General features: G+C 36.4%; 1 protein-coding gene across 6 annotated transcripts in view; it reads left to right on the top strand.

Annotated features, from left to right (window-relative positions):
* Positions 1 to 26,898, top strand: part of KIF27 (kinesin family member 27) — a 66,746-nt gene that overhangs the window by 11,954 nt on the left and 27,894 nt on the right. For 5 of the 6 annotated variants that reach the window (XR_015715407.1, XM_087822727.1, XM_016222916.2 and 2 more), the window contains 8 exons: positions 49 to 1,004; positions 6,734 to 6,877; positions 12,812 to 12,997; positions 16,865 to 17,034; positions 17,508 to 17,611; positions 18,789 to 18,944; positions 22,640 to 22,845; positions 25,465 to 25,662. Coding sequence is in view for 5 of the 6 variants with exons in the window: in XM_087822727.1 (XP_087678853.1) it covers positions 49 to 1,004; positions 6,734 to 6,877; positions 12,812 to 12,997; positions 16,865 to 17,034; positions 17,508 to 17,611; positions 18,789 to 18,944; positions 22,640 to 22,845; positions 25,465 to 25,662 (2,120 nt within the window). In the remaining variant the exon portion in view is untranslated. The remainder of the gene's footprint in view (positions 1 to 48; positions 1,005 to 6,733; positions 6,878 to 12,811; positions 12,998 to 16,864; positions 17,035 to 17,507; positions 17,612 to 18,788; positions 18,945 to 22,639; positions 22,846 to 25,464; positions 25,663 to 26,898) is intronic. The other variant, XM_087822728.1, reaches the window with a different exon arrangement.

The following is a 26,898-nucleotide window of genomic DNA, read 5'->3' as shown; positions in this document are numbered from 1 at the left end:
TATACCGGATTTTGATTAAAACTTGATTTAAAAACTTGCTGTTTTAAGTGATTGTTGGGGCCAAGGAGTGCCAGGTGGAGAGTGCAGATGAAGTGATGAGCCTCCTGGAGATGGGGAATGCAGCCAGGCACACCGGTACCACCCAAATGAACGAGCACTCCAGCAGATCACATGCAATTTTTACAATCAGCATTTGTCAAGTTGAAAAAAATACAGAGGCAACTGCAGGTGGATTGTGGTCTTCCCGTCGGCATATTGTCTCAAAGTTCCACTTTGTGGATTTGGCTGGATCAGAAAGAGTAACGAAAACAGGGAATACTGGCGAACGATTCAAGGAATCCATTCAGATCAACAGTGGGCTGCTGGCGTTAGGAAATGTAATAAGTGCTCTTGGGGACCCACGCAGGAAGAGTTCACATATTCCATATAGGGATGCTAAGATTACCCGGCTTCTGAAAGACTCACTGGGAGGCAGTGCCAAGACGGTCATGATCACTTGTGTTAGCCCATCTTCCTTGAATTTTGACGAATCCTTAAATTCTCTCAAATACGCCAACAGAGCACGCAACATCAGAAACAAACCCACCTTAAACTTCAGCCCTGAGTCAGACCGGATGGATGAAATGGAATTTGAGATTAAGTTGCTTCGAGAAGCTTTGCAAAGCCAGCAGGCCAGTAGTATCAGCCAAACCAGCCAGATCCATCGAGAGGAGACTCCCGATAACAGGATCATTTCTCTTGAGGAGCAAGTAGCTCAGCTCCAAGGAGAATGTCTGAGTTACCAACATTGTATAGAGGAAGCCTTCACCCTCCTGGTGGAGTTAAAAGATGCTGTCAGTCTAAACCCAAAGCAGCAACAGAAGCTGCAGGAGTGGTTTAACATGATCCAGGAGGTCAGGAAGGCGATTCTCACCTCATTCAGAGGAAGCCTAGGCATTGGAAACCTGGAAGGACCACAGCATGTTACAGTTATCCAACTGAAGCAGGAGCTGAAGAAATACCAGGTACTTAGACATTGCTTTTATAAGTAACTTATTTAAGGGCTAAATTTATTTGAGGCAAGTAAGAGTCATTATAGAACTTCAGAAAAATTTTAAAAGAATTATATGTAAAATCATTTGCCTTTGCTCTGTTTCTCCCTTTTCCTGTTCTTTCTCCTCATAATTCATACCTTTCTTGGCTCCTCCTTTTTTATCCTGTAAAATGTATTGTAATTTGTTATACTTATTAAGTACAGTCTTGTAGACCTGGTCATTAAACTTAGAGGATGAAAAGAAACACAGTTTTAGAAACAGATTTAAGCTATACTTGATGGAGTTTTATCCCTCTGTGGGTCAGTGGTTCTTGAAAGAAAAAAAATACTTCATCCCTTGAGTTTGGAATACTGATTTTTTTTAAAAAAACAAAATCATCATATTGATGATATTTAAGAAATGTAGGTTTGTACATGTGTATGTTATACATTCCCCCACTTTTCATTAAAAAAAACACTTATTGAGTGAAGATTATGTGTCATGAGAGAAGTCATAGAGAGCAAGACATACCTAGTTCTGTTTATGTGGAGTTTGCAATTTGGTGCGCAAATAGCTGTTCTGCCAGTTTTTTAAAATAGGAAAACATAATTAAAAATAGAAAAATAGTTAAAAACATAGCTGTTCAGTTAGAAATCTTTCTTCAATACCTTTTTATATGTATTAGAAAAAATCCAGTTGTATTATTCTTTTTTATGGCAGTTATTGAAATTTTTGGTCACAGGTTTCTTAAAATCAAATTCCCCCATTGTATATATTGATATTTACCATATTAGACATAAAATAAAAATTTAAAATTTAAACTATTAATTTATTCAAAACTAACAATAATCCAACTATATGCTAATATTCAGAACAATTTTTTCATGAACAATATTTTCAGAAACAAAAAAATTAATGAGTGAAATTATTTTACATTTTTGCACATCTCTTTAATATCTGGCTTAACAGAAGGTAGATTAGATTTTCATATCTGCTTCAGCATTCAATTTGTTGCAGTATGTTGTTTCAGTTGAAATATATGAGAAAATCCAGCCTCATATACAGGATGTCCCAAAAGAATATATACACACTAACAGCTGAAAGCTCAGTTTTGAAGTGAAATGTATTTTAATAAACACTGCCTTTATAATTATTCAAAAATGTGTGTATACATTTTTGGGGACATCCTATATATTTGTAGTTGTAAGGGGAGAATATTTAATGCCTTTTAATGCCTTTTTTAGATAATTGTGGATATTCTTCTTTGAAATTACACCAAAACTCAACAAGTAGAAATTTCCTAAAGGTTACTTGCAATGTTGGATTTGAAACTATTTTGTTACATTAAGATCTATAACATTAAAATTCATTGTTCCCTATCTTGTACTTTAAATGGGTCTTTTATCCACACCTGATTTTGACTCATCATGCATTAGTCATTTGGAAAATATTTGTGTACTAAGTTATGCAGACCTTCTAGGTGTTGACATATTTCATTATACAGTATCAAAAAATCACACTCATTACTATTACCACTGATCTCACCAGCAGCCTTTAAGCATTAGAAGCTGTCCTCATGTTCACAGTAACAGAAATGTTTTCCAAAATTCTAATTTTTGCGTGAAACTCAAGTTTTATCATTTGCAACAAATACTGATAGTTGTTTTCCTTGAAAATGATGGTTCTCATTTTTGAGAAAATATCTGTCATATACCCAAGTGTGAATAATGACAGCTTGTTTGTCATTTTTAGAGTAAAAACAGTACCCTATGAAAAAAGTGGCAAGTTTAGCTTGCAACTCAAACAATTGCACAAGATTGTCTTCCACAACTACTGCCCTTTGGTACGCAGCAGCACTGCTTTATGCATACTTCCCATTTTGTCATGTAGAATACTAAAAATACACAAAAAAAATACACAAGGGTTGAGATTTCGTAAAATAATTTTATTGCTTCATCAAGATATTCTTAAGGAAAACTGTTATATGTTTGTATTGTGAGCACATGGCAGTGAAGGATGCAGTTACTACTAGTATATTTTGGTGACACTTCCTTTATTTGTGCTAGGAGCCAACAGTTTTAACCACTGTTGCTTTTTTTGGTTTTGTTTTGTTAATCTTCACTGAGGATATTTTTCCATTGATTCTTAGAGAGAACGAAAGGGAAGGAGGGGGGAGAGAGAGAGAGAGAGAGAGAGAGAGAGAGAGAGAGAGAGAGAGAGATAAAGAGAAACAATGATGGGAAGGAGACACATTGATTGATTTCCTCCTGTATGTGCTCTGACCGGGGCCAGGGATTGAACCTGCAACCCAGGTACATGCCCTTGATCAGGAATCAAACCCACCAGCGTTTTATGCACGGGCTGATGCTCTAACCGCTGAGCTACCCTGGCCAGGGCATCCACCATTGCTTTTGTACCATCAGAGCAAATGTCAACATGGTGAAAAGGCAAATATCATCTTAGTATTATTAGGAAAATAGTTTTGACTTCATGGACACCCTGAAAGGATCTAAGGGACATGCTGAAAGGGACTCTACTCCATATACTATGAGAACTACTCTATTACAAAATTTTGATATTTAATTATATACATTTAAAGCGATACTTTTAAAACCATGGATTTTTTATTTAATTAATTTATTTAAAAATATATCTTTATTGATTTCAGAGAGGAAGGAGAGGGGGAGAGAGAGATAGAAACATCAATGATGAGAGAGTCATTGATTGGCTGCCTCCTGCAGGCCCCCAACTGGGGACTGAGCCCGCAACCCGGACATGCGCCCTGACCAGGAATCAAACCTTGATCTCCTGGATACTAGGTCGATGCTTAACCGTTGAGCCATACCCAGCCGGGTGGATTTTTTTTTAAAGACAGTATTCTGCCCTTTTTCCTAGATAAAGCAGCCTGACTCTCATTGGTATGAGAAACTGGTATACAGGTAATTAGAAGCTCAAATTTTGGGACACATAAGAGTTGGTGATAGGAAGTGTTTTTCCTTCCTGTTTCAGTGGTGACTGAAATTGGAAGTCCATAAAACCCATGTTTGGGAGTGGGGTGGGTAGTACTTATGCTCTTCATCTGTTGGAAACTAAATTTAAATTTGCTCTAGATTATGTACTCTAGATTATGGTTTCCTAGATACATTAACAATCTTAATGGAAAAGGGTACCACAATCACATTGTTTTGGGGACTGCTAGATTGCAAAAGCAAACAAGTTTCTTAATCCTAGGACTTCTCAGAACTTTGAGAGTGCTAATATATACTATGGATCTCAAAGTGAAAGACATAGCATTCAGTGTTTCCCACTTTTAAAAAACGGATTCCTTTTTTGGGTCTGTAGTCTTGCAAGACTAGTAATCATTGGAGACCACTAAACAGTACTAGGGAAATGATAGGTGTCATTCCTCACCCTGTGATATCTTCTTAAAAATTGTTTTTACAGTTCCATTTCTGTTTTTGTTTTCTGTGAGAGGCAGAATAACATAGTTAAGAAAATGGTGGACTCCTGGCTTCTCTGCTTACTAGCTCTGTGACCTTGGGTAAATATTGACATCTCTGTGCTTCAGCTTCTCCATCTGTAAAATGGAAACAACAATAATAAGGTGGTTGTGAAGATTTTTAAAGCATTACATTCCCATAAAGTGATGAGAAGGATGACTGGCCTGTAATAAGGCTTCATGAAGTTTATCTCCTCTCATTTAAATCTCTTTCACCTGCCTGTGCCTAGGTTATATACATCAGTGGCAGCTAAGGGATTTGGACTCAGCAGTCATGTAGTACCACATGCTAGGGGTTACTACGAAGGCATCTTGATGAACTTATCTCCTTAGGGAGATAGTAGGTCAATGGGGAAAGAGGCACAGATACTCTCTTTGCTCAGCCTGCTTCCTTGAGCCTGTTAGGCAAGCAGATAAGTACTTTTAAAAAAATTCCTAGCCAAGATGAGATTGTGGGCCTTCTCACAGATGGAATAATAGCCGGATTTGCTAGGGAAGTGGCATTTTTAAGTTACTGTCTCCTTGTTAGAAGCTGTCAGCTAATGTAACCTTGATTTTTGCCTTTATTTACCTAGAATACTGCATCCCCGCGTAAGTACTTCTTAAGGGACTTTGTTTCTTTTTTATTCCAAATGTTGAATACAAGAACTACTGAATATGAATGTCCTCCATCAACAGTTAAACACTAGAATTGTAAAATTTTAAATTTATTAAAATATAATATAATCTATAATAAACATATAATAAATAATAAAATTGTAGTTTTAAAGCATATGTAAAAGCATTTGCAGCACTTGGAGAGCAATTATAAGCTTCTCAAATAGACAGTTAATTGCCCAAGGAGATGATATTAACTAATGAGAATTACAGTTATATGTCATTTTACACAAGAGAGAAGTCACAGAGGTTATATAAACATAGAGAGAGGGTTATAAGGATCATCAGGGTCATGAGTTCCCTCCTCATTTGGTTATTTGAGGATCCCAAGCAGGGAAAAGAAGGGACTTGCCTAAAACCGTATGGTGAGCCCATGGCAAGATCAAGACTGGCCTCAGTCCGTGGGTTCTTAGGGCAGAGGCCCACCCACCTCCATGCCACTGCTTGAGGAGTCACATACATACAGCAGTACCTCGGTTTTCGAACATGCTCCATTCCGGGAGACCGTTCCAGCTCTGAAACGTTCGAAAACCGAGGACTCCACAGCCGACAGCTGGGCCTCGGGGTCTTGCCTTCAGTGGAAGCCCTGGGGTGTGTTCCACTTCCGAAGCGTGTTTGAAAACCGAAGCATTTCCTTCCGGGTTTACGGCGTTCATAAACCAAAATGTTCGCCAATGGAGACATTCGAAAACCGAGGTACCACTGTATTCTGGGTTTTTTTGTGAGTTAAATCTTATTTGTAAAGTGAACACTGTTTTTGTAAACCAACTGCTTGTTCCATCTTTTCCTGTAGCTTAGGCTTTGGATCCAGATAGGCTCTAGGGTTGAATGTCAGGAGTTTGGTTTATCCACTGAGTCATTTGGGCAGAGGTTTTAATCTCACCGAGCTTTAGTTTCTTCATGAAAAAGGAAACAGGTCTCTCACTGAGATATTTTTAAAATGCCAAGTCACTATCTAGCATAAAGTAGACCCTTGAGACAAGTATTAATTTTGTTTATTTAAAACTTGTTTTAAAAGTATTACTTGCATATCCCAATTTATTTGAAAATAGGCATAATTCACTAGAAACTAAGAAAACTGTTTAACCATATTTTCAGACATCTTCAAAATCTCTTCATAGTGAAAGTTTACAAAATTAGCAATTGTTATTTATTTAAATATCCAAATGCATTCTATACTCTATAAGTCAGTTTGGAAAATGTGACCTTTGATTTTTAAAAACCCACATTAAAGTCTCATGCAAATTCCAGCAAACTTGTAAAAATCTTATTGAATGTTCTGTAGAACCTGAATAACTTGTTTTCATTTTAAAAGGCAGGAAATAAAAATCAGGAGAATTTTCTAATCTTTATGATAATTCTTATGTGATAGCAATGATAGGTCCTCTCACCAGTTTCTGCCTTTCTTAGAAAGAAACCAGAAAATAAGTTGAAAATGAATAGGGTATGAAAAATTTGAAGACATTGTCAAACTGTCATGAACTCACTGCTTTTGTGGTATTATGTGGGCTCTCTTGAGCATTTTCCATGGTGAATCTCTCTTGCTTTCTTTCCCTCCTCTCAGTGTGCTCTGGCTGCTGATGAAGTAGCATTTAATCAGAAGGAACTGGAGGTGAAGGAACTAAAGACTCAAGTGCAAATGATGGTGCAGGAAAACAAAGGACATGTTTTATCTTTGAAAGAAGCACAAAAAGTGAATAGATTGCAGGTAGAATTTCTTAATGCATCTAGCTCTGTAGATTTAGTTTGACTAGTGCCTAACTAAATAGAGAAGCATTTAAATGATAAGTGGAAATGTTTACAAAAATCGGTTTCAGTTGAAGAGTTCTGAACACAGGCACCTGAAAGAGTTATTACAGTTTTCCCCCTAAATCGGTATAAAGGGAAAACATTTTTATTGATAGCTTAACTTATATTGTTATCTTCATACTTTTCCTTTCTATTACTTGCCAAGGTAATAGGCAATGTGATATTGTTAAGAGTTGGATGGTAGGTAGGTAGTGATGAAAATAATACAGAACTTTTGTGGCCCTGTCATTGGAATGAACCCACTTTTAAGTCCCTTAAGGACCAGATAGCAAGTCTGGTTGCCAACAGCTGCAGAAATTCCAGTTCTATGTCATTTGCTGGCAGGAAGTGAATCTTAAATTTGGGGGAACAGAATATGTGGTCTTTGGTGCAGCGTTATTTCTACACTCGTTGGAAATGCCATGTTTGTCATCTACAGAATCACAGTAACTATTGGGAAGTATCAACTGGGCCAATTTATAATTCCAACAGTCCCTCTGCTCTGATGGACTTCTGTTGTCTTCATATGTAATGCTGACATTTAAAATAAAAGTCATTTTTACTAAAAAAAAAAGTTGGACAGTAAACACATAATTTAAGCTTTCAAATTTATTAGATTATCCTTTTATATTCCATCAGTGATTTACTCTTTAACTGGTTAAATTTTTCAAAATTTCTGTCTTTGCTTTCCTATTATTAACATGGATATGTCTGCAGTGGTATGTCCCTAAATATACTTTCTGGCTGTGATGCCCCTAGAAGTAATCTGACCCAGCAAAAATTAGATTTTGATTTTGACATTGTCTTTTTTCTTCTTTAACCCTTCTAATTCTGTAATAATTTTAAAAACATAAGGCATATACAAAATGAACTATGTTGTTCAGTGATTTATCACAAAGAGAACAGCTGGGTGACCAGTCAAGAAATAGCAAACTGTCAGCCCTCAGAAGTCCTTCATCCCTCCTTCTTAGAGGGAGCCACTCTTCGTAACTTTCATAGTAGTCATCTCCTTGCTTTGCTTGGTGGTCTTACTATGAATCCCTGAACAATACAGTTTGGTTTTTGGAATTTTCATAAATGTAATCATTTTGTATACTTTAATATCTGGTTGCTTTTATTGAACATTTTGTTTGTTTTGAGTTATCCATGTTGTGTGTAACTGTAGCTTTAGTTTTATAGCTCTATAGAATTCAGTGTATGAATATACCACAGTTATTTTTTCTGTCGGTGGACATTTTTTTCCTTGAATATTATTATACATATCTCTTGGTGCACACATGCTCACACACACATATTTCTTTTGAGTTTGTGCCTAGGTTATAGGCTAGGTGAATCTCCAATTTAAGTAAATAATATCAAACTGTTTTCTAATTTACACTGGCACCAGCCCTTTATAAGTATTCCTGCTGCTCCACATGCTTACCAATGTTTTGTTACTGTTTTTTTAAATTATTTTTTAAAAAAATTTTCAATTACAGTTGACATACAATATTACATTAGTTTCAGGTGTACAACATAGTGACTAGACATTATATAATTTATGAAGTGATCACCCAACATTTATTATTGTTGATTTTTAAACCTTAGATAATCTGGTTAGGTGTGTAGTATTATTTTCTTGTGGCTTTAATTTGCATTTGCCAGATGACTGTTGAAGGTGAGCACTTTTTTGTGTTTTCTGGCTATTTGGTGAAATACTCATTCTTTTTGTGTGAAATACTCATTAAAGCCTCTTGCTTGTGTTTCTGTTGGACTCCGTCTTTTAATTTAATTTGCAGAAATTTGTTATAGTATATTCTGGGTATGAGTTCTTTGTCAGTTACATGGTTCCAAATATTTTTCTCTTTCTGTGATTTATTACTCTTTAAGACATTGTAGTCAAATTCAGCAGTCTTTTTCTTTATGGTTAATGATATTTGTGCTCTAACAAGCCTTTCCTTGGAGGATATTTTCTATATTACCTTATAGGAGCTTTACTATTTTGCCTTTAACATTTCGCTCTACAATACTTCTGTAATTGATTTTTGTGCTTGGGGTGAACATCAATTTTTTCCCTCATATAGATATCCATTTGTCCTATCACTGTTTATTTTTTTATTTTTATTTTTAAAAAATATATCTTTATTGATTTCAGAGAGAGGAAGGGAAAGGGAGAGAGAGAGATAGAAACATCAATGATGAGAGAATCATTGTTCGGCTGCCTCCTGCACGCCCCACTGGGGATCGAACCCACAGTGATCTCCTGGATCCTAGATCGATGCTCAACTGTTGAGCCACACCCGGCCTGGGCCTATCACCATTTATTAAAAAGACCATCCTGCCCGGCCGGGTGTGGCTTAGCGGTTGAGCGTCAACCTAGGATCCAGGCGATCGGGGTTCGATTCCTGGTCAGGGCACATGCCCGGGTTGCGGGCTCACAGCCCATCAATGACTCTCTCATCATTGATGTTTCTGTCTCTGTCTCTCCCTCTCCTTTCCTCTCTCTGAAATCAATAAAGATATATTTAAAAAACAAAAAAACCATCCTTTCACCACTGTTCTGAGTGTTATCTTTGTCATAAATCAAGGTTAATTCATGTCTGAATTTATTGTAAATTTCTAGAACTTCTGTTGTATCCTCGGTTTGTTTATCCTTGAGGCAGTATCACATTTCCTATTTATTGTGGATTCATAAGTCTAAATATTCAGTAGAACAAGTCCTTCTGCTTTGTTTCCCTAACCTCTAAGAATGTCTTGGTTTTTCCATATAAATTTTAGAATCAGCTGACAAGGGCCACAGAAAAACAAAAACAAAACACATTTTGTGATTTTGGTTGGGATTGTGTTAAATCTGTAGATCCATTTGGAAAAAATTGACATCTTTTGATTGTGAGTCTTTTAATCCATGAACATGGTAGTTTCCTTCATTTACTTAGGTTTCCTTTGGTTTTTCTCAGTAATGGTTGTGTGTGTGTGTGTACAAATATTGCACACTTTTGTTAGACTTATTCCTAGGCTCTTAATTTTTTATGTGACTAAATGGAATCTTCTTAAAATTTCATTTTCTTAATTGTTTGTTGGTATGTGTATATGTATTGATTTCTGTACATTGATATACCCAGCAACCTAAATTCATTATTTATTTCTAATATCTATGCAGATTATTTTGGATTTTTATTTACAATTGTGTCATCTGCAAATGACAGTTTTATTTCTTCCTTTATAATCCTTATACCTTTTATTTCTTTTTCTTACCTTTCTTCATTGGCTGGGATCTTCAATTCACTGTTGAACACAAGTAGTGATAGCAAGCATCCTTGTATTATTTCCATTCATAGAGGACAAGTTTTCACTATTAAGGACCATGTTAGCTGTGGGTATTTTTTAGTTACCTTTTATCAAACCAAAGGAAATTTCTTTGCTGAGAACTTTTATTATGACTGGATATTGAATTTTATCAAATGATTTTTCTTTATCATGGACTTTTTCTTTTATTGTGTTAATGTGGTGAATTATTAGAATAAATTGATTATTCTAATTTTAAACCAGTCTTGCATTCCTGGAATAAACTTTTTTTTTGGTCATGATGTATTATTACGTCCAGGGTCCCCAAGACCACCCTCATGTTGGATGATGCACTAAGGGGATTCAGCATATAGTCATGCTCTTGGTTAAAGTTTATTAAAGTGAAAGTAGGACAATGATCAGCAAAGGAAAGAAAAGGTGTATAGAGCAGAGTCTGGAGGAAACCAGGCACAGACTCCCAAGAGTCATCTCCCAATGGAATCACACGGATATGCTCAATTCCCTAGCAATGACTGTGACAACACATGTGAAATGTTGTTTACCAGGACAAGTCAGAAGACACTCGGTGCCTGCATTTTTTATTGAAGGCTAGTCATGAAGGCATTCTCCACCCAGCATGTACCAAAATTCCAGACTACCAGAAGGAAGGCAGGTGTTCAACGTAGACCACATTGTCTGCACAAACTGTATGAGCACACTGAGCCAGTCTTATCTAAGCTTGTCTCTACCTGCATTCCACATTCAGCTCAAAATACTTCCTGATTTTTATTGTGACAATTTTCTTTGACCTATGGGTTATCTAGTTATTTTATTCCAACACATGGAGGATTTTTAAAAATTAATTTTTAGCTTAATTGCATTGTGGTCCCTATTATTTCAGTCCTTTGAATGGGTTGAAACTTGCTTTATGACTCAGTTTGAGACCAATTTTTGTAGATATTACAGATGTGCTTGAAAAGAATGTGTGTTCTGTAGTCATTTGGTGCTGTTAATTCTGTTAATCCTGTTATTCAAATCTATATTTTTACTCATTTGTTGGGGTATCTTTTTGTTATGTTAGTAATTTAGAATGATGTTAAAATCTCCCACTGATTTTGGATTTGTCTTCTCCATGAAGTACTGCATTATATATTGAAGCTGTGTTATTAAGCACATAGGAATGTAGAATTGTTACAACATCCTATAGAAGAGTTGACCTTTTTAAAAAAACCATTTTCACCCCTTTTTATCTCTTGTCGTGGTTTTTGCCTTACAGTCCACTTTGATATGAATATAGCTATTCCAGCTTTCTTTTGGTTAATATTTACATGGTATCTCTATTTTCATCTTACTTTTAATCTTTCTGTGTCTATTTTAGTTCTGTTTCTTGTAAGAAGCAGCTTAGATCATTTTACATTTCTTTCTGACAGTCTTTACCTTATAATTGGATTACTTAGTTCATTAATGAATTTAACAGTTACTATTATATTTGGTCATAATCCCACTGTTGTACTTTTTAGTTATCTTATCTGCTCTGTGTTTCCTTTTCTCTCCTTTCTTACCTTCTTTTGGATTGTGTATTTTTAATTTTTTCTTCATTAGCTTAGAAGTTGTACTTTTACTGTTTTTTATTGGTTATCCTAGAGAGAATACCATGCCTTGCCTTAATAAAGTCTAATATTAATTGGTATTTTTACCCTTTTCTCAGACAATGTAAGGACTCCATTTAACACCCACCCTCAGCTTATGTTCCATTTTGTTGTATATTTTAATTATCTGTATGCATGACTTTTAATAAGGTTGCATTTTTATAGCTCAGCATTAATACGATGAAACCTCAGGGTTTTTTTTTTCTTTTTAAACATTCTGTATAGTGAAATGTTAAGAGGAATGACAATTTATTGTTTTACATAATTTTGTGCTTCTAAAACAAAGATTGATGTTAGAGCTTCTGGATTGGATGTACTTTAAATTTAAAAGAGGCTACATAAAAAACTAACGACTCCCCACAGACTCCCCTCTTTCCCTCACCCCCGTATACAATCTGATTTCCAAGTTCTCCTTTCTCCTAGGACTATTAATTGCCTGTCTTTTGTCTCTTTGTTCTTTGGGCTTTCTTTTTCACTGAGTAAAGGCTTTAATTTCACTGCACCTGTTTCCATTCTCCGTCTTCTTTGCTGCCACCTCTGCTATTTGCAGCTTTCTCCACTTTTCAACTTTCCTGTCTCTTGTTACTTCTTGGATTTCACTCATAAAGTCCAAACTTTTATAAAGATCAGCTAATCAGAATGCTTCAGGTTGGCAAACCAACCAATTGCAGTGTATGGAGCCTTTTTTTTTTTTTTTTTGAGTATTTAACTATATGCTGTATTTGTCACTGCTTACTATTCAGATGTGTTTACTAAAAATAGTCCTTGATGCTTGTGAACACCAGAAGGCTAGTCTTTGGATAAATGAGGTTTTACTGTACTGTTAAGGTAGTTGTGTTTTGTAGTTGTGATTTTGGTTATTGTATAATTCATTTTTTATCATTATCTACACATGTATTGAGGATCTCGATTTTTAAAATTCTCATCTCTCTTCTACAAAGAATGAAAAAATAATAGAACAACAACTTCTTCTGGATCAACTGAGTGAAGAACTGACTTCTTCAACTAAGGAAATTTGTGGAGATGGGCCAGATGCCAGGATACCTCAAAAGAGACCATATACTGTACCGTTTGATACTCGTTTGGGGCATTATATTTATATCCCAGCAAGATCAGATGCCAGGAAGGTAAAGTCTAAACATTAATCTCTTATTTTGAGATCTTAAAAATATATGTAATAAAATATCACAGTATATTTGTATAGTCTCAGCATATACTGTTTAGTTTTATGGACTTTTGTGTGTTCTCTTTCTTTTAATCATATCATGCATTTTAATAAAAGATCAGTAGGAGAATGTATAGTTATATTTGGAAGGAATAGTTGAAGATAGTGTCTACATTCATCAAGGAGGAAAAACTATATTTTCAGACATGACTAATAAGTCTGATATTTTCATGATTTGTTTTTCTTTCTTTAACTGCACCAAGTTGAGATGAGATTGGAGGGTATTTATTTTGACTTATTTGGTTTGTCCTATTATTTTCAAAATGAGATTTATGTATTAGTCAGTCTTGCCAAGCTGACACTTCGAGATTGTTTTCCTCTTTTTTTGTAAAGAAGACCCTTTAACATTTCATATGATACTGTTTGGTGGTGATGAATCCTTTAGCTTTTTCTTGTCTGGGAAGCTCTTTATCTGTCCTTCGATTCTAAGTGATAACTTTGCTGGGTAGGTCCTTGCTTTTCATCACTTTGAATATTTCTTGCCAATCCCTTTTGGCCTGCAAAGTTACTGTTGAAAAATCAGCTGACAGTCTTATGGGAACTCCATTGTAGATAACTAACTGCTTTTCTCTTGCTGCTTTTAATATTTTATCTGTCTTTAACCTTTTGCATTTTAATTATGACGTGTCTTGGTGTGGGCCTCTTTGGGACTCTCTGTGCTTTAGTCTTGTTTTGGACTCTCTGTTTGGCACTTTCTGCACTTTCTGGACTTATATGTCTCTTTCCTTCACCAGGTTAGGGAATTTTTCCTTCATTATTTTTTTATATAGGCTTTCAATTCCTTGCACACTATCTTCTCTTTCTGGCATTCCCATGATGCGAATGTTGGTACGTTTGAAGTTGTCCCAGAGGCTCCGTAATTACACTATACTCATTTTTTTGGTTCTTTTTTCTTTTTGCTGTTCTGCTTGCATGTTTTTGTTTCCTTATCCTCCAAATATCTGATTTGATCCTCTGTTTCATCTACTTCACTGTTGATTCCCTGTAATGTATTCTTCATTTCTGACTGGTTCTTTTTTTATGGTTTCTTGTTCTACTTTTATGTTTTTTACTTCTTTTTTGAAGTTTTCACTAAGTTCATCTACTCCTCCCCTAAGTTAATTGAGCTTCCTTATAATCAGTGTTTTGAACTCTTCATCTGATAGATTGCTTGTCTCCATTTTGTTTAGTTCTTTTTCTGGAGTTTTGTTCTGTTCTTTAATTTGGTACATATTTCTTTGTCCCCTCATTTTTGCAGCCTCCCTATGTTTGTTTCTATAAGGTACAGCTGCTACGTCTCCCTGGCTTCATAGAATGGCCTAATGTACTAGGTGTTCTGTAGGGTCAGTGGCACAGCCTCCCCAGTTACTCAAGCTGGGCACTTGAGGTGTGCCCCACCTTGTGGGTTGTGCATATCCTCTTGTAATTGAGCCTTGATTGCTGTTGGCAGGTCAATGGGAGGGATTTACTGCCAGGCCAAAGAGCTACAAGGACTGGTTGTGACCACTGACTTCTGATCACCATGGAGGATCAGCTGTGCAGGGGCTCACCCCACAGAGCAAAACTTACTTTAGCGGGACTCTGTTGCCTGCTGAGTCTGCCCCTTGAATGTGTTACTTGTAGAGGTAGTTGGGTGGTTGTGCTTTGATGTGGTCTAAAGCTGTCAGCTGGGTGTGCTGGCTCTGGGGCCTCCTGGGAGGTGCAGATCAAGGTCAGCTGCCACCTGTGTTCTGCCAGGGGCCACTTGGCATTGGCTACAAAGTGATCTGCAGATGGCTGCTTGTTGGACTTGGAGGGGCCCAGGCAAGGCCATGCTGTGAACCAAGGCTGGCTGCTGCTAGTGCTGCGCCTGGAGTCACTAAGCAAGAGGTATGGGGCTTGCTGAGGCCAGATGCTGCTTGTTTGAGAGATTTTAGGAAAGTCTGAAGCATAAGCCAAAACAGGCCATTTATATGGAAAAGCCACTGTAAACAGCTTGGGTGCGTCTAAAAGTTGGGTGGTCCTGGCCTCAGAGATGATCAGGGCAGGGCAAACAGTGTGAGCCAGGTTGATAGAGTCTCAAATATGTTACCCAACTATGGGCTTTGTAGGGGGAGGGCTCATCAGAAGAAGAATGACCTCTGCCAGCACCTCTGTCTGGGAGAAAGCCGCCCCGCAGCTCTCACTCTGATGCTGGACAATTAAATTCCTCCCTGTGTGTCTCTGGTGCCTTTCAAGCTGCTGCCCCAGTGCTGGAGCTCAGAGGGAATGAGTATGAGTGAGTTTGTATGCAGGCCCTTTTTTTTTTTTTTTTTAATATTTCTTTATTGATTTCAGAGAGAGAAAGGGAGAGGGAGAGAGAGAGAAACATCAATGATGAGATGTTTCCTGCACGCCCCCAACCGGGGATTGAGCCCGCAACCCAGACATGTGCCCTGACTGGGAATCTAACCATGATCTCCTGGATCCTAGGTCGATGCTCAACTGCTGAGAGGAACTTCCTGGGACTCCAGCAGTCCTCTGTCTCGCTTAGCCTCAATCCCTGCTGCTTTTACAGCTAGAAGTTATGGGGACTTCTCTTCCTGGCATGGAACCCTGGGGTGGAGGGACTGGGACCCCTTGCTTCTCAGGGGAGACCTCTGCAGCCCGAGACATCCCTCCCAGTTTTTATCCACCATAAATGGGTTGGGACTAGCCCTTCTGTATCTCTGCTTCTCCTACCAGTCTTGATGTGACTTCTTGTTTAATTTTCTAGGTGTAGGACTTCCATTCAGTCAGATTTCAGGTGGTTCTGAATGATGGTTGTTCTGTAGTTTAGTTGTAATTTTGATGTGGTTGTGGGAGGAGGTGAGTACCGTGTTTCCATACACTGCCATCTTGACTGTAACTCTCATAATATTAGCTTATAATAACTTATATTAATAAATTGAATGTCTCCTCTAAGATTTTATTATTTACTTTTTTTGAGAAATTATCCTGAGATTTGGTTCAGAGAGGTGGTGAAAAGAAATATTTGGTAATAGAAACTAGAATAAAAGTATAAAGGCAATTTCTAATTCATTATTGTTGTTTTCCAAGTTCATTTTTTGATTACTTAAGGTACATTGCCAATAGAAGCACGTTATAATATAGAAAGTTCTCAGGCTGGCTCATGAACATACAATTATCCTATGATACATGTTAAGTATGTCACTTAGAGTATTAATTCAGCTATGCCTAACTACCATATGTAAATTGTGGGTAAATACATTTGGATTTCCAAATTGAGAACATTTTGCCTTAGCAGAGGGAGTGGCAATGGCTCTGAATTTCTTCATTTGGTAGATTTGGATTGGAGGGGGTTGCAGAGCAGCAACACCATAACTTTCCAAGTGTTCAGAACTGGGATGATTGTTGGGGTGCAAAACAGTTGCCTCCTGTTGCACCATGTATGGGCTTTGTATTCACTGGGGAGTGCCTGTGCTGTTTAAGAGCTGTGCTGTTTTCACTTGTCTCTCTCTTTGGTTTCATAAAAATGAATCCAAATAGTATTCAAGAGAATACTATTTTTCATGAAGCTGTAGTTGAAAATAGAAGAGCTTTTTAGAAGAGGAAGAGCTGTGTAGATTCTGAAAGAAGTATGTTTCCATGAGGCACAATAGTATTGTGAAATGAATTTTGACATATTGAGGGGGGCAATGCATATTTTCAGTGATTGGATATTTTAAGAGTACTGATTTAATAACCTCTTAAAAATTTTTGAGTAATAAGATAAAGTAGACATTTTAAAAATCACTTTTTGTTGTTGTTGGGTGGGGGAATTACTTGTAAGGTCTACACAAGTCCTTCTGTATACTCTCTGGATCGAGTAGTTGCTGGATTTCGAACACGAAGTCAGATGCTGCTGGGTCACATAGAAGAACAAGACGAAGTCCTCCACTGCCAATTTTCTGATAACAGTGATGATGAAGAATCAGAAGTACAAGAGAAATCTGAAATTAGGTATGTTAAATATAGACTGATTTAATAAACATAATTTTATGATGCAATAAATATATACTGGTAGAGTTTTTTTCCCATTAAAGATTATCTTTTCCATTTAAATAACAGTAGGTAGTTTTTGGCAAATATGCTGTCAACTAATGTATTGTTAAACCAGTGTTCATAGTCATCAGTCATACAATTAAAAAATAATTTTGCTTTTAGAGCTTATTGGATTTATACTTGTTGGATTTAATTTTCAAAGACAATGTTTTTGGGTTTTTTGATTCTGCTGCCACAGTGGCAACAAACAATGAATTTCCCACTGGGCCCAACATGGGTAGGAATATTAGTAAAATTCTGTTTATTTTCATAATTAATATTTCTTTTAACATTACTGTCGCTTTGGGGGGAAACTAATTTGAGGGAAGATTAGCAAACACTAAAAGACAAGTTACCTTTGGTCTTGATTTTTTTTTTTTTTTTTTTTTTAGACATAGAAGTCACTCATGGATTCAAAAGCCAGGCTCTGTTTGTTCTCTTGTTGAACTGAATGGTAGTCATGATCAAGCACAAAAGTCAGGTTTGGGGAATGAAGGTACACAGACTTTCTTGCGTAATTTACATCTAATGTTTATAAATCACTTCTCTTTTTCTTCAGTCAGTAATTTAAGAAACACATAGGAGTTCTCAATGATGGGAAATTGGTAGGAGTGTTTTCCTGGTTGGTAGAACTTCCCTTATGTTCTCTGCTCTACTTCTAATTTTTCATTCATTTTTCCTCCTTAATAAAAACTTTTTCCACTAATCAATTCTGGCTGGAGTTATAGGCTAAATCTCTCAAAATGGGGGTTTTACATTCAAACCTTAGTTGGTATGCTTTGTACTCCTGACTACTTTAAAGTACATCTTATGTAATTTACTAGGTATCTGCTTTCCTGCTTCACAGCACACATGCCTCCTATCAGTGATGTACCCTTGGCATTGGAGCCAAATTAGTTTACAGGTGCTCATAATATTCAAGTACACATTTTTTGATGCATAACAACATAAAATATTTATGTTCTAAAAACTATAGTAGGAAATTTAATTCATTTATCTTGGCCCATGAGTGGTAAAAGCACAAAAAGTAAGAGTATAGAGAATATAAATAACATTATAAACAAGTCCTATATCATGAAAATAGCCTTTTTAAAGAGCCTATGCATGTAATATTTAACAAAAACCTATATGCCACAAATAAAACTGAAATAAATTTAAAAATGTATAAGTAATATAGATATGGCTGGTCAAATGCCATTCTTGAACTGTTTGTTACTGGTCTGCAACCAGGTAAGAAACATGCCAGAATGCACACCTGTGGCACTAGCCCATTCACTGAGGAAGTGTCCCTATGAAAAAAAAGATCAGCCGAACTAAACAGTGACGTAGTTGATTTATGTTCTAGTGTAAGATAATAAGAAACAGTGATGGCCCACACTTAGTCTGGTGTAAACTACATTCTTTAATTACAGTAAGACTAGAAGTTAATAGGAAAAAAATCCAGCCCTCTACCTACCTGGAGATTTTACACCTTATTTAAATAACTCAAGTTAAAAACTCAGATCACAAAATATCTAAGGGTATTTTTTCCTTTCTTTCCTTTCCCATCTCTGTTTGTCCCTTCCTCTGCTACCTCTAGACTACTTCTGTGTTCACTTTTCTTTTTTAGCTCTACTTCTGTTGAATATTTTATAAGCAGATAGTTTTATTTCTCAACTTTGTTTCTTTTCAAGATTTAAAGATTGAATGTCTCCAGGAGAGTCAAGAGTTGAATTTGCAAAAATTAAGGCATTCAGAACTCATACTTACTGAAGCTAAACAAAAAATAAGAGAGCTTACAATTAACATCAATATGAAGGAGGATCTGATTAAAGAATTAATGAAGACAGGTAATGGTACCCTATGAACCAGCTTATATAAGAAAGAAAAGCTTCTAAAATTGTTTCTGATGTGTAATATTCTCTTTAGTTTTTGATGCTCAGGACTATCCACTATCGCTTGGCATTTGGTATAACAGAGTGTGTTCTAGAGCCAGTATGTGGAGGTTAGTTGTTAAAAGAACTTCGTTATTTTGGGATTCATCTATGAATTGTTCTAACCAGTGTGCATTCTGTGCTGTGTTGAAACTGTTGCACTTACTATTTTTGCCACTTTTAAAGAAACGTTATACTAGGCATTTGAGAATATATCTGAGATGTTTCTCTAACTCACTTGAATTATTTATTTTAAATTATTAATCTCTTTTTGGATAGTTCATTTTTAACAGTAATCATAAACTTTATATTTTAAATGTAGTTAATTTTTATTTCTCTAAAGATGTAAGGATTTATTCTTGAGAGCTGTTCTCTTGAGTGAGCCAAGCTTTTAGCTCTTCCCCTTAGTCTCAAATTTCAACCAGGTTGGGTGTATGTACCAAACTTTCTCTTCACCCTCTGCTACATTAAGCTTGCCCTAAAAAGCACGTCTCAAGGTTTTTGCCCCAAATATATTTTTGTCCCCCAAATATACTCAAAGTATGAGCCTTGACTACTTTGAAATTCAGTTAAGAATTGAAGCAATAGTCCTAGCCAGTTTGGTTCGATTCTAGCCAAGGGCATGTACCTTGGTTGCAGGCTTGATCCCTGGCCCCAGTCAGGGTGCATGCAGGAGGCAACCAATCAATGTGTGTCTGTCACATTGATGTTTCTCTCTCTCTCTCTCTCCCTCTCCACCCTCTCTGAAAAGCAATGGAAAAAATATCCTCTGATGAGGATTAAAAAAAAGAATTGAAGGAATAAATACACTAGAATTTCTTTTCCCCAATTCCAATAAAAAACAGCTCTGCCATTTGACCCAGTGATCCCAATTCTAGGAATATATCCTAAGAAGCCTGAAACACCAATCAGAAAGAATATGTGCACCTCTGTGTTCATGGCAGCGTTATTTACAATCGCTAAGATCTGGAAACAGCCCAGGTGCCCATCAGTAGATGAGTGGATAAAAGAACAGTGGTATATTTACACCATGGAATACTATGCAGCTGTCACAAAGAAGGAAATCTTATACTTTGGGACAGCATGGAGGGACCTGGAGAGTATTATGCTAAGTGAAATAAGCCAGGGAGAGAAAGACAGATATCACATGATCTCACTTTCATGTGGAATCTAATGAACAAAATAAACTGTTGAACAAAACGGACCCAGTGGCATTGGAGCATGCAACAGACTGATGTATAGCAGAGGGAAGGTGGGGTGGCGGGAAGAGATTAACCAAAGAACTTATATGCATATATGCATAACCTATGGACACAGACAATAGTGTGGTAAAAGCATGGGGAGGGGAGGGGGGGCAGTGAGGTGGGGAGAGGGGGACATCTGTAAAACTTTCAACAATAAAGATAAATTAAAAAAACAACTCTGGTCACATTTAGGGGAATGGAAGAAAATATTCCTTTTCTTCAAGCCCAAGGCTATGATCACACTCAAACTACATGAATTATGGTGGGTCCCAGTCTTCTGCCAGCAAGGGTAAATCTGTCTGCCTAATTCCCGGCTCTTTCCTGCAAACTTGCTTTCTCCTTGATGCTCTCCCTTCCTTAACCGCCTCTCCCTGGTTGCTGTCTCAGAGCCTTTTCCTTCCTCATTCCCAGTGACATATGTTCTGTGCATCATCCCAGCTCCAGTAACCCCGATGTCTGAGTTTGACTATGCTCCTTCCTCACAGGCAGGATCAGTGCCTGTAAAACTCTTTTAGAAATAGCCAGGAACTGATTTAGGAGTTTAAATAGCTTCTCCGTCCCCAAGATTTCAGGGTACTACCTGGGGAAATTGAGGATGTTTACCCTCCTGGTTATCCCACCATGGGGTATCTCATCTTGGTTGCCTTAATATAGAGGATACCTGAACTTATACAGAGAAAGTCCTCTTCTTATCCGTTAGAACCAAGGACAGTCTGGAGCTTTCCTAAGGACCCTAGGAGATGGTGACTAGCAAAAGGGTCAATGTGTGCTTACTTTTCAAAGGTGGCTCAATGAAGATTTCTCCCAAATAGCAACTACTTCAGCCAACAATAACAGTGACTATACTGTATTTCATCAATTCTAATACACATTTGTTACATATTAGTATCTCTAAAATCAGGATGTATCTTCCAATCAGTGGCATCTTAGCATTTTGTCATGTCAGTGGTTAATTGGCACTATATCTTTTTTCTTAGTTGTTCATAAAATATTGGTATGTGGAGCACTGTGTGGGGTCTTAGATTCATTAAAATATAGTAGTTGTATGTATTTTAAAGTTTTTCAAATTATCATAGAGAGCCGGTGCGTTTAGTTCAGTAACTCCTTATTAAAAAAAGTTAAAAAGATTTACAGTATAACAGTGTGAGAAACTGTCCCAGGTGATAATTCATCCCATGACCTCTTGACTCATTTCCCACTGCTGTGAGTTTGCTAGTCTAGTTCAGGGACAGTTGACTATTCAAAACCAATCAAAACCAAGTTTTGAGGTTCAGTAGCTAGGGTTAGAATGAAAAGAGATATAGAAATATCTTATTCTGTTTTTCTCTGTGTTCTAAATATTCATAAGAAAAGCATTGAAAAACAATTCATCTTTAACAAGTTCAGTGGAATGAAAAAAGAGGGGGCCAGCTCTAGCTTAAAAGATTCTTAAGAGACAAAACAGTCAGATGTATCATGGACCTTGTTTGGGTCATGATTAAAATAAACCAATTATAAAAGACATTTTGAAACACTTGGGGAAGTCTGAATAGGAACTGGTGGCTATTAATGTTAGTGTGATAATGACTTTTAGGCTATATCTATATTTTGTATAGATGCTCATTGAAGTATGTATAGGTTAGATATGACGTGGGATTGCTTTACAATTTTTAAGCAAATTTAGACAAAAGAAAAACATAAAAACAACTGTGGCAAAATCTTGGTAACTCTTGAATCTGAGTGATGGAGATTTGTTTTATTATTTCCCTACTTTTGATATGTTGAAAATTTTTTATAATAGTAAAAAAAATTCAGAGAGACAGATTATGGGTGGCAGGAAGCTGAAGTGTAGTAAGAGGCCAAAGAGTCACCCCAAATATCTGTTTTAACTAGAGTTTGATGCCAGTAATGTCACGCTAAAACACAAAAAAGAACCAGTGTGAAGATTAAATGGTACCAGATGGAAATAGTCATTAAGGAACTAGTTATTAAGAGGCCAGGTTGCAAGTTGTGTTTGATGGGGATGTGTGGGTCAGCTGGGTTTTTAATGTGATGCCTTAAATCAGGTGGGGAACCTTTTTTCTGCCAAGAGTCACTTGGATATTTATAGCATCATTTGTGGGCCATACAAAATATCAACTTAAAAATTAGCTATGAAAAAAGCTCCTAGATTTATTGAATTTAGAGTCACACCGGTGGTTGCCTTGGCAGGGCGACACCAAATGATTTTACGGGCCGTGTATGGCCCGAGGGCCGTTATGTTCCCCACCCCTGCCTTAAATAGTTACACTGCCCAGCTAGATTTTTAAGAGTAGAGCATTTTTATATTTTACTTAGTTTTAAAAAATATAATCTATAATTATTATTACTACTATTATTTTGATGAAGGTAATGATGCCAAGTCTGTAAGCAAACAGTATTCTCTGAAAGTAACAAAACTTGCGCACGAAGCAGAACAGGCGAAAGTGGAATTAATTGAGACAGAAAAGCAGCTACGGGAACTGGAAAACAAAGATCTTTCTGATGTTGCTTTGAAAGTAAAATTACAGAGGGAGTTCCGTAAAAAGATGGACGCTGCAAAGCTGAAAGTCCAGGTAATTTTTAAATGTAATTGAGAAAACCTGTTTAAAGCTTTCTGCTTTTGAGGATTCTTGTACCTAGTTAGGAAAGAAGTAGGATTCAGTTTTTACCAGTAAGACAAATTGGAATGCAGCTTTTCTTTTTCAGAGTGCTGGTAGGTTTACATAATTTTGATCTGGGTAATATATTTCTGCATTCAATAAGTACATTATTTTAATCTTTTTATAAATACCATAAGGTAGGAAATAAAGATACACAGAAATAATGTCCCTTTCTGAAGGACAAAAGATTAATGATTAAATAATACATATAAAATATCTGGTACATGTATATGGCACTTTGTAGACACTCAACAGACAATAGCTATTTCAGTTTTCTCAAATCATAACTGATTGGTTGAAGAAAGGTTAATAACTTTGAGTAGTGTATCTTATTCTTAATATGCTAGTGTTGGATTTAGATATAACCTCAGAAATAACTACAGTTAAAAATTCTCTTCTATGAGAAATATTTCATTACAGGGAGATCTGTGTAATGCAACCATTTTCAGATGCTTTTGGTATGGTCAGAGCACTTTGTTAGTCTGATTATAATGAATTTGCTGCAATGTCTTTTCCATTTTTCCTTCATAATTTATTGCTTTCATATCATTTCCACTGTAGGTAGAATGGAGTTGTAGGTAACCTATTCGGAGTGTTGTTTATTTCTTTTTGAAACTGTTCCACAGTTCTTTCTTTCAACTAGGTAAGTGTTCACTGCACACCTCATGTGTGTCAGGTCCTATTCTAGGCGGGAATGCAGAGGTGAGCAGCCCCCTCAAATCCCTTCTCCTGCCTAGGGTTTTGTAATGACACCTCAAATGTCTAGACATCACCACTAAAATTTTTTACCTAAGTAGCCTCAATTCAACACCCAGTTTGAACTGAGTCAAAGAAGATGTGGTAATTGTATATGTCACACCTTCCACTTTCCTTCAGAATACTTATTTTCACAGCAGCTCACCGCAGTCTCGGGATCAATTCTTCTTTATTGCTTGATTCTTTAAATTAAGGCTGTGATGTCTAACACAGTACTCATTTTAACAAAACTGGTAGGACAAAACAATTAAGATTTTTTTCCTTTGTGTTTATTACAAATTTTTATTTATAATTTCAGTTTTATATCATAGCTTCAATTCTGATTATAATTTTATACTCAATAAGTAATAACCAGAATTACCAGTTTTTTTCCGAGAAGGTTATTGTATTTATCCTATACATCTGTTTAAGCCTTGTTTATGGACTTAGTAAAGGTTATTTTTATATGTTTTAAATCTCACACAACTAAAATGGTTGAGATTAAAAGATTAAATGAAAGATTGTTAGCCCTGGCTGGGTAGCTCAGTTGGTTAGAGCATTGTATCAATACACCAAGGTTGTGGGTTCAGTCTCTGGTCAGGGCACATACAAGAAGCATAAATAAGTGGAATAACAAATTGATGTTTCTCTCTCTCAAAATCAATCAATAAAAAAATAAAAATAAATGAATTATTAATAGGGTTTGTGAATTACCATGTTCCTTTTGTTTTCCAAGTTTCTTGTTGCATATCTTTTTCTGCTAAGGGTACTGATAAGGAAAGAAAAGAAGACACAGAACTTAAGTTCAAAAGAAACATCTCATATAGCAAAGCAATGAAACAAGATTCCCATGCAGTTTTAGTAATTTCAGTGCCTTTGACATACCCATGCAGAGCTGTTGGGGGAGGAGATGATGAAGATGATGAGGATGGTGGTGGGGGTGAGGAGGTGGATGATAGTTATCAGTTGCTAAGTGTCTACAAAATGCCATATACATGCCAGGTAAAGTTTTGTGTGCATTACTTAATCATTATTTAATGCATTGAAGTGGGTATTTTTACCCTATTTTATAAGTGAGCAAGCTAAGATTTAGAAAGGTAAAATAACTATTTCACGGTCATATAATTGTAATGACAATACCAGCTTTCAGTATTTTAACATATACCGTTTTAAATATTGAAATTCTAGGGTTTTTTGTTTTTGGTATAATGAAGCTATTTCAGTTTATAAAACATTTGTAAATTAAATCTGAAATCTGTATACCTTATATGTGGTTATATGCTGTATTAATATTTTAATGCTAACTAGTACACTTGAGCACCTGTGTAATAAGTGCAAAAGATAGTGACAACCTATCTCACTTTTAAATAAGATTTCAGCACTTCCAGTGGTGTGGAAAGGACACTAAAGTGCTAGTATCATCATTTTGCTCTAGTATTGCAATTACTGTGAAAATTAAATATAAGTTCAGTTTTTGTTTTATTTTAATTTTTACCTTATACATATAGTATTTTTTAGTTACAATACTCATTAATAAAAAGCAGAGAGATTAATTTTGTTCTCTTTGGCTGTCAGCATCAGGAAATCTCATCATTCGTTATATCTATTGAAAATTATGGTGGTTTCCCAATTGTAAAAGTAGAAATGTAGAAAACAATGTGAACCTATCAAAAATTAAAAAAGTAAATTAAAACCTAGGCAAAATGCCTCTCCTTGCCATTGATTGAAAAGTTTAAGTTCACTTGAAGTTTATTAGCGATGCAGTTTTTCATTTTGAAATATCCCATATGATCCCAGGTCTTACAGAAGAAGCAACAAAATAGTAAGAAGTTGGCATCACTTTCCATCCAAAACGAGAAACGTGCTAATGAATTAGAGCAGAGTGTAGATCACATGAAATATCAAAAGGTACAGCTGCAAAAGAGACTTCGAGAAGAAAATGAAAAAAGGAAGCAACTGGATACAGACATTAAGCGGGATCAACAAAAAATCAAAGTAATATTGTCATACTTTCCTGCTAAATATGAAATGTTAAATGGCTCAGAGCTGAGGAAGCCAAGGTCTTGATTTGACTTGTGAGGTATCATCTAACCTTGGCCTCTCCTTGGCTCCTGTCCTCATTCTCTTTAAAGCTTTGTTCATCTACATAGTAAAACCTATTTATTGAATTCTGAGTACTGTCTCAAAGGCTTTGACTTCACAAAAGAAAGTTCAGTGATACAATTTCTCAAACTTTATTTAATTTTCTCAAAGTTAAAGGGCCTTAACTTTAGTTGCGGCTGTCAAAAACATATAAAGCCAACTTTCTAAATAACATCTGACATTTGAATAGGATTTGCCATTTTCAAAGTACTTTGAAATACATTGTGTATGTGGCGGCATGGAAAGAAGTGCAAGATAAAATGGTACCATGTCATTCATAATCTGCAGAAGAGCGATTAGACCTGTATGTCCAGCAGTTCTATAGAATGGATTGGGATGGGGAGGAACTAGTGGTGTCAGCCTGGGATCTGGAGCCAATCTAGTATGGATTCACATCCCAGTTCTCTTGCCCTGGCTAGTGTTTCTCAGTGGTTAGAGCATCAGCCCATGCACTGGACGGTCGCGGGTTCGATTTCCGGTCAAGAGCACATACCTTGGTTTCAGGTTCACTCCCTGCCCGCAGTCGGGACAAGTGTGGGAGGCAACCAGTTGATGTGTCTCTCACATCGATGTTTCTCTTTCTGTTTTTCCCCTCCTTCCCTCCCTTCCACTGTCTAAAAATCAGTGGAAAAAATATCCTTGGGTGAGGATTAACAAAAGAAAAAATATCCCAGCTCTCAGTTCCTCGCTGGATCATTTACTGAGGAAATCACTGACCCTTCCTGAGTCTGTTTATTCATATCTATAATGGCCTTAAGCGCACTTGCCTCACAGGACTCTTGAAGAAAGAGGAGGGGGATCATGATCACACTAACAACAGGAACAAACACTCATCTAGCACCACATACCAGTCTCTTTTGTCGAAATGTAAGCCAAACCCAAAGCTTGCAACATAATGGCAGATTTCCTAGATATTTAATTTTGGAATATAATCTATTCTCAGACTTTAAAAAAAAAAAAATCACAGAATGTAGTGATAGAAGTGAACTTAAAAAGCATTTAAGCCAAGTTACTGATTCTTTTTTGAACAGCTTTATTGAGATATACTTCACATACCATACAATTCACCCATGTAAAGTATACAGCTCA

This window comes from Miniopterus natalensis, chromosome 12 (genome assembly GCF_054644295.1).
Source record: "Miniopterus natalensis isolate mMinNat1 chromosome 12, mMinNat1.hap1, whole genome shotgun sequence".
Taxonomy (NCBI): Eukaryota; Metazoa; Chordata; class Mammalia; order Chiroptera; family Miniopteridae; genus Miniopterus; species Miniopterus natalensis.
Note: the sequence above shows the minus strand (reverse complement) of the source record. Positions and strands in the feature narration are given on the sequence as shown.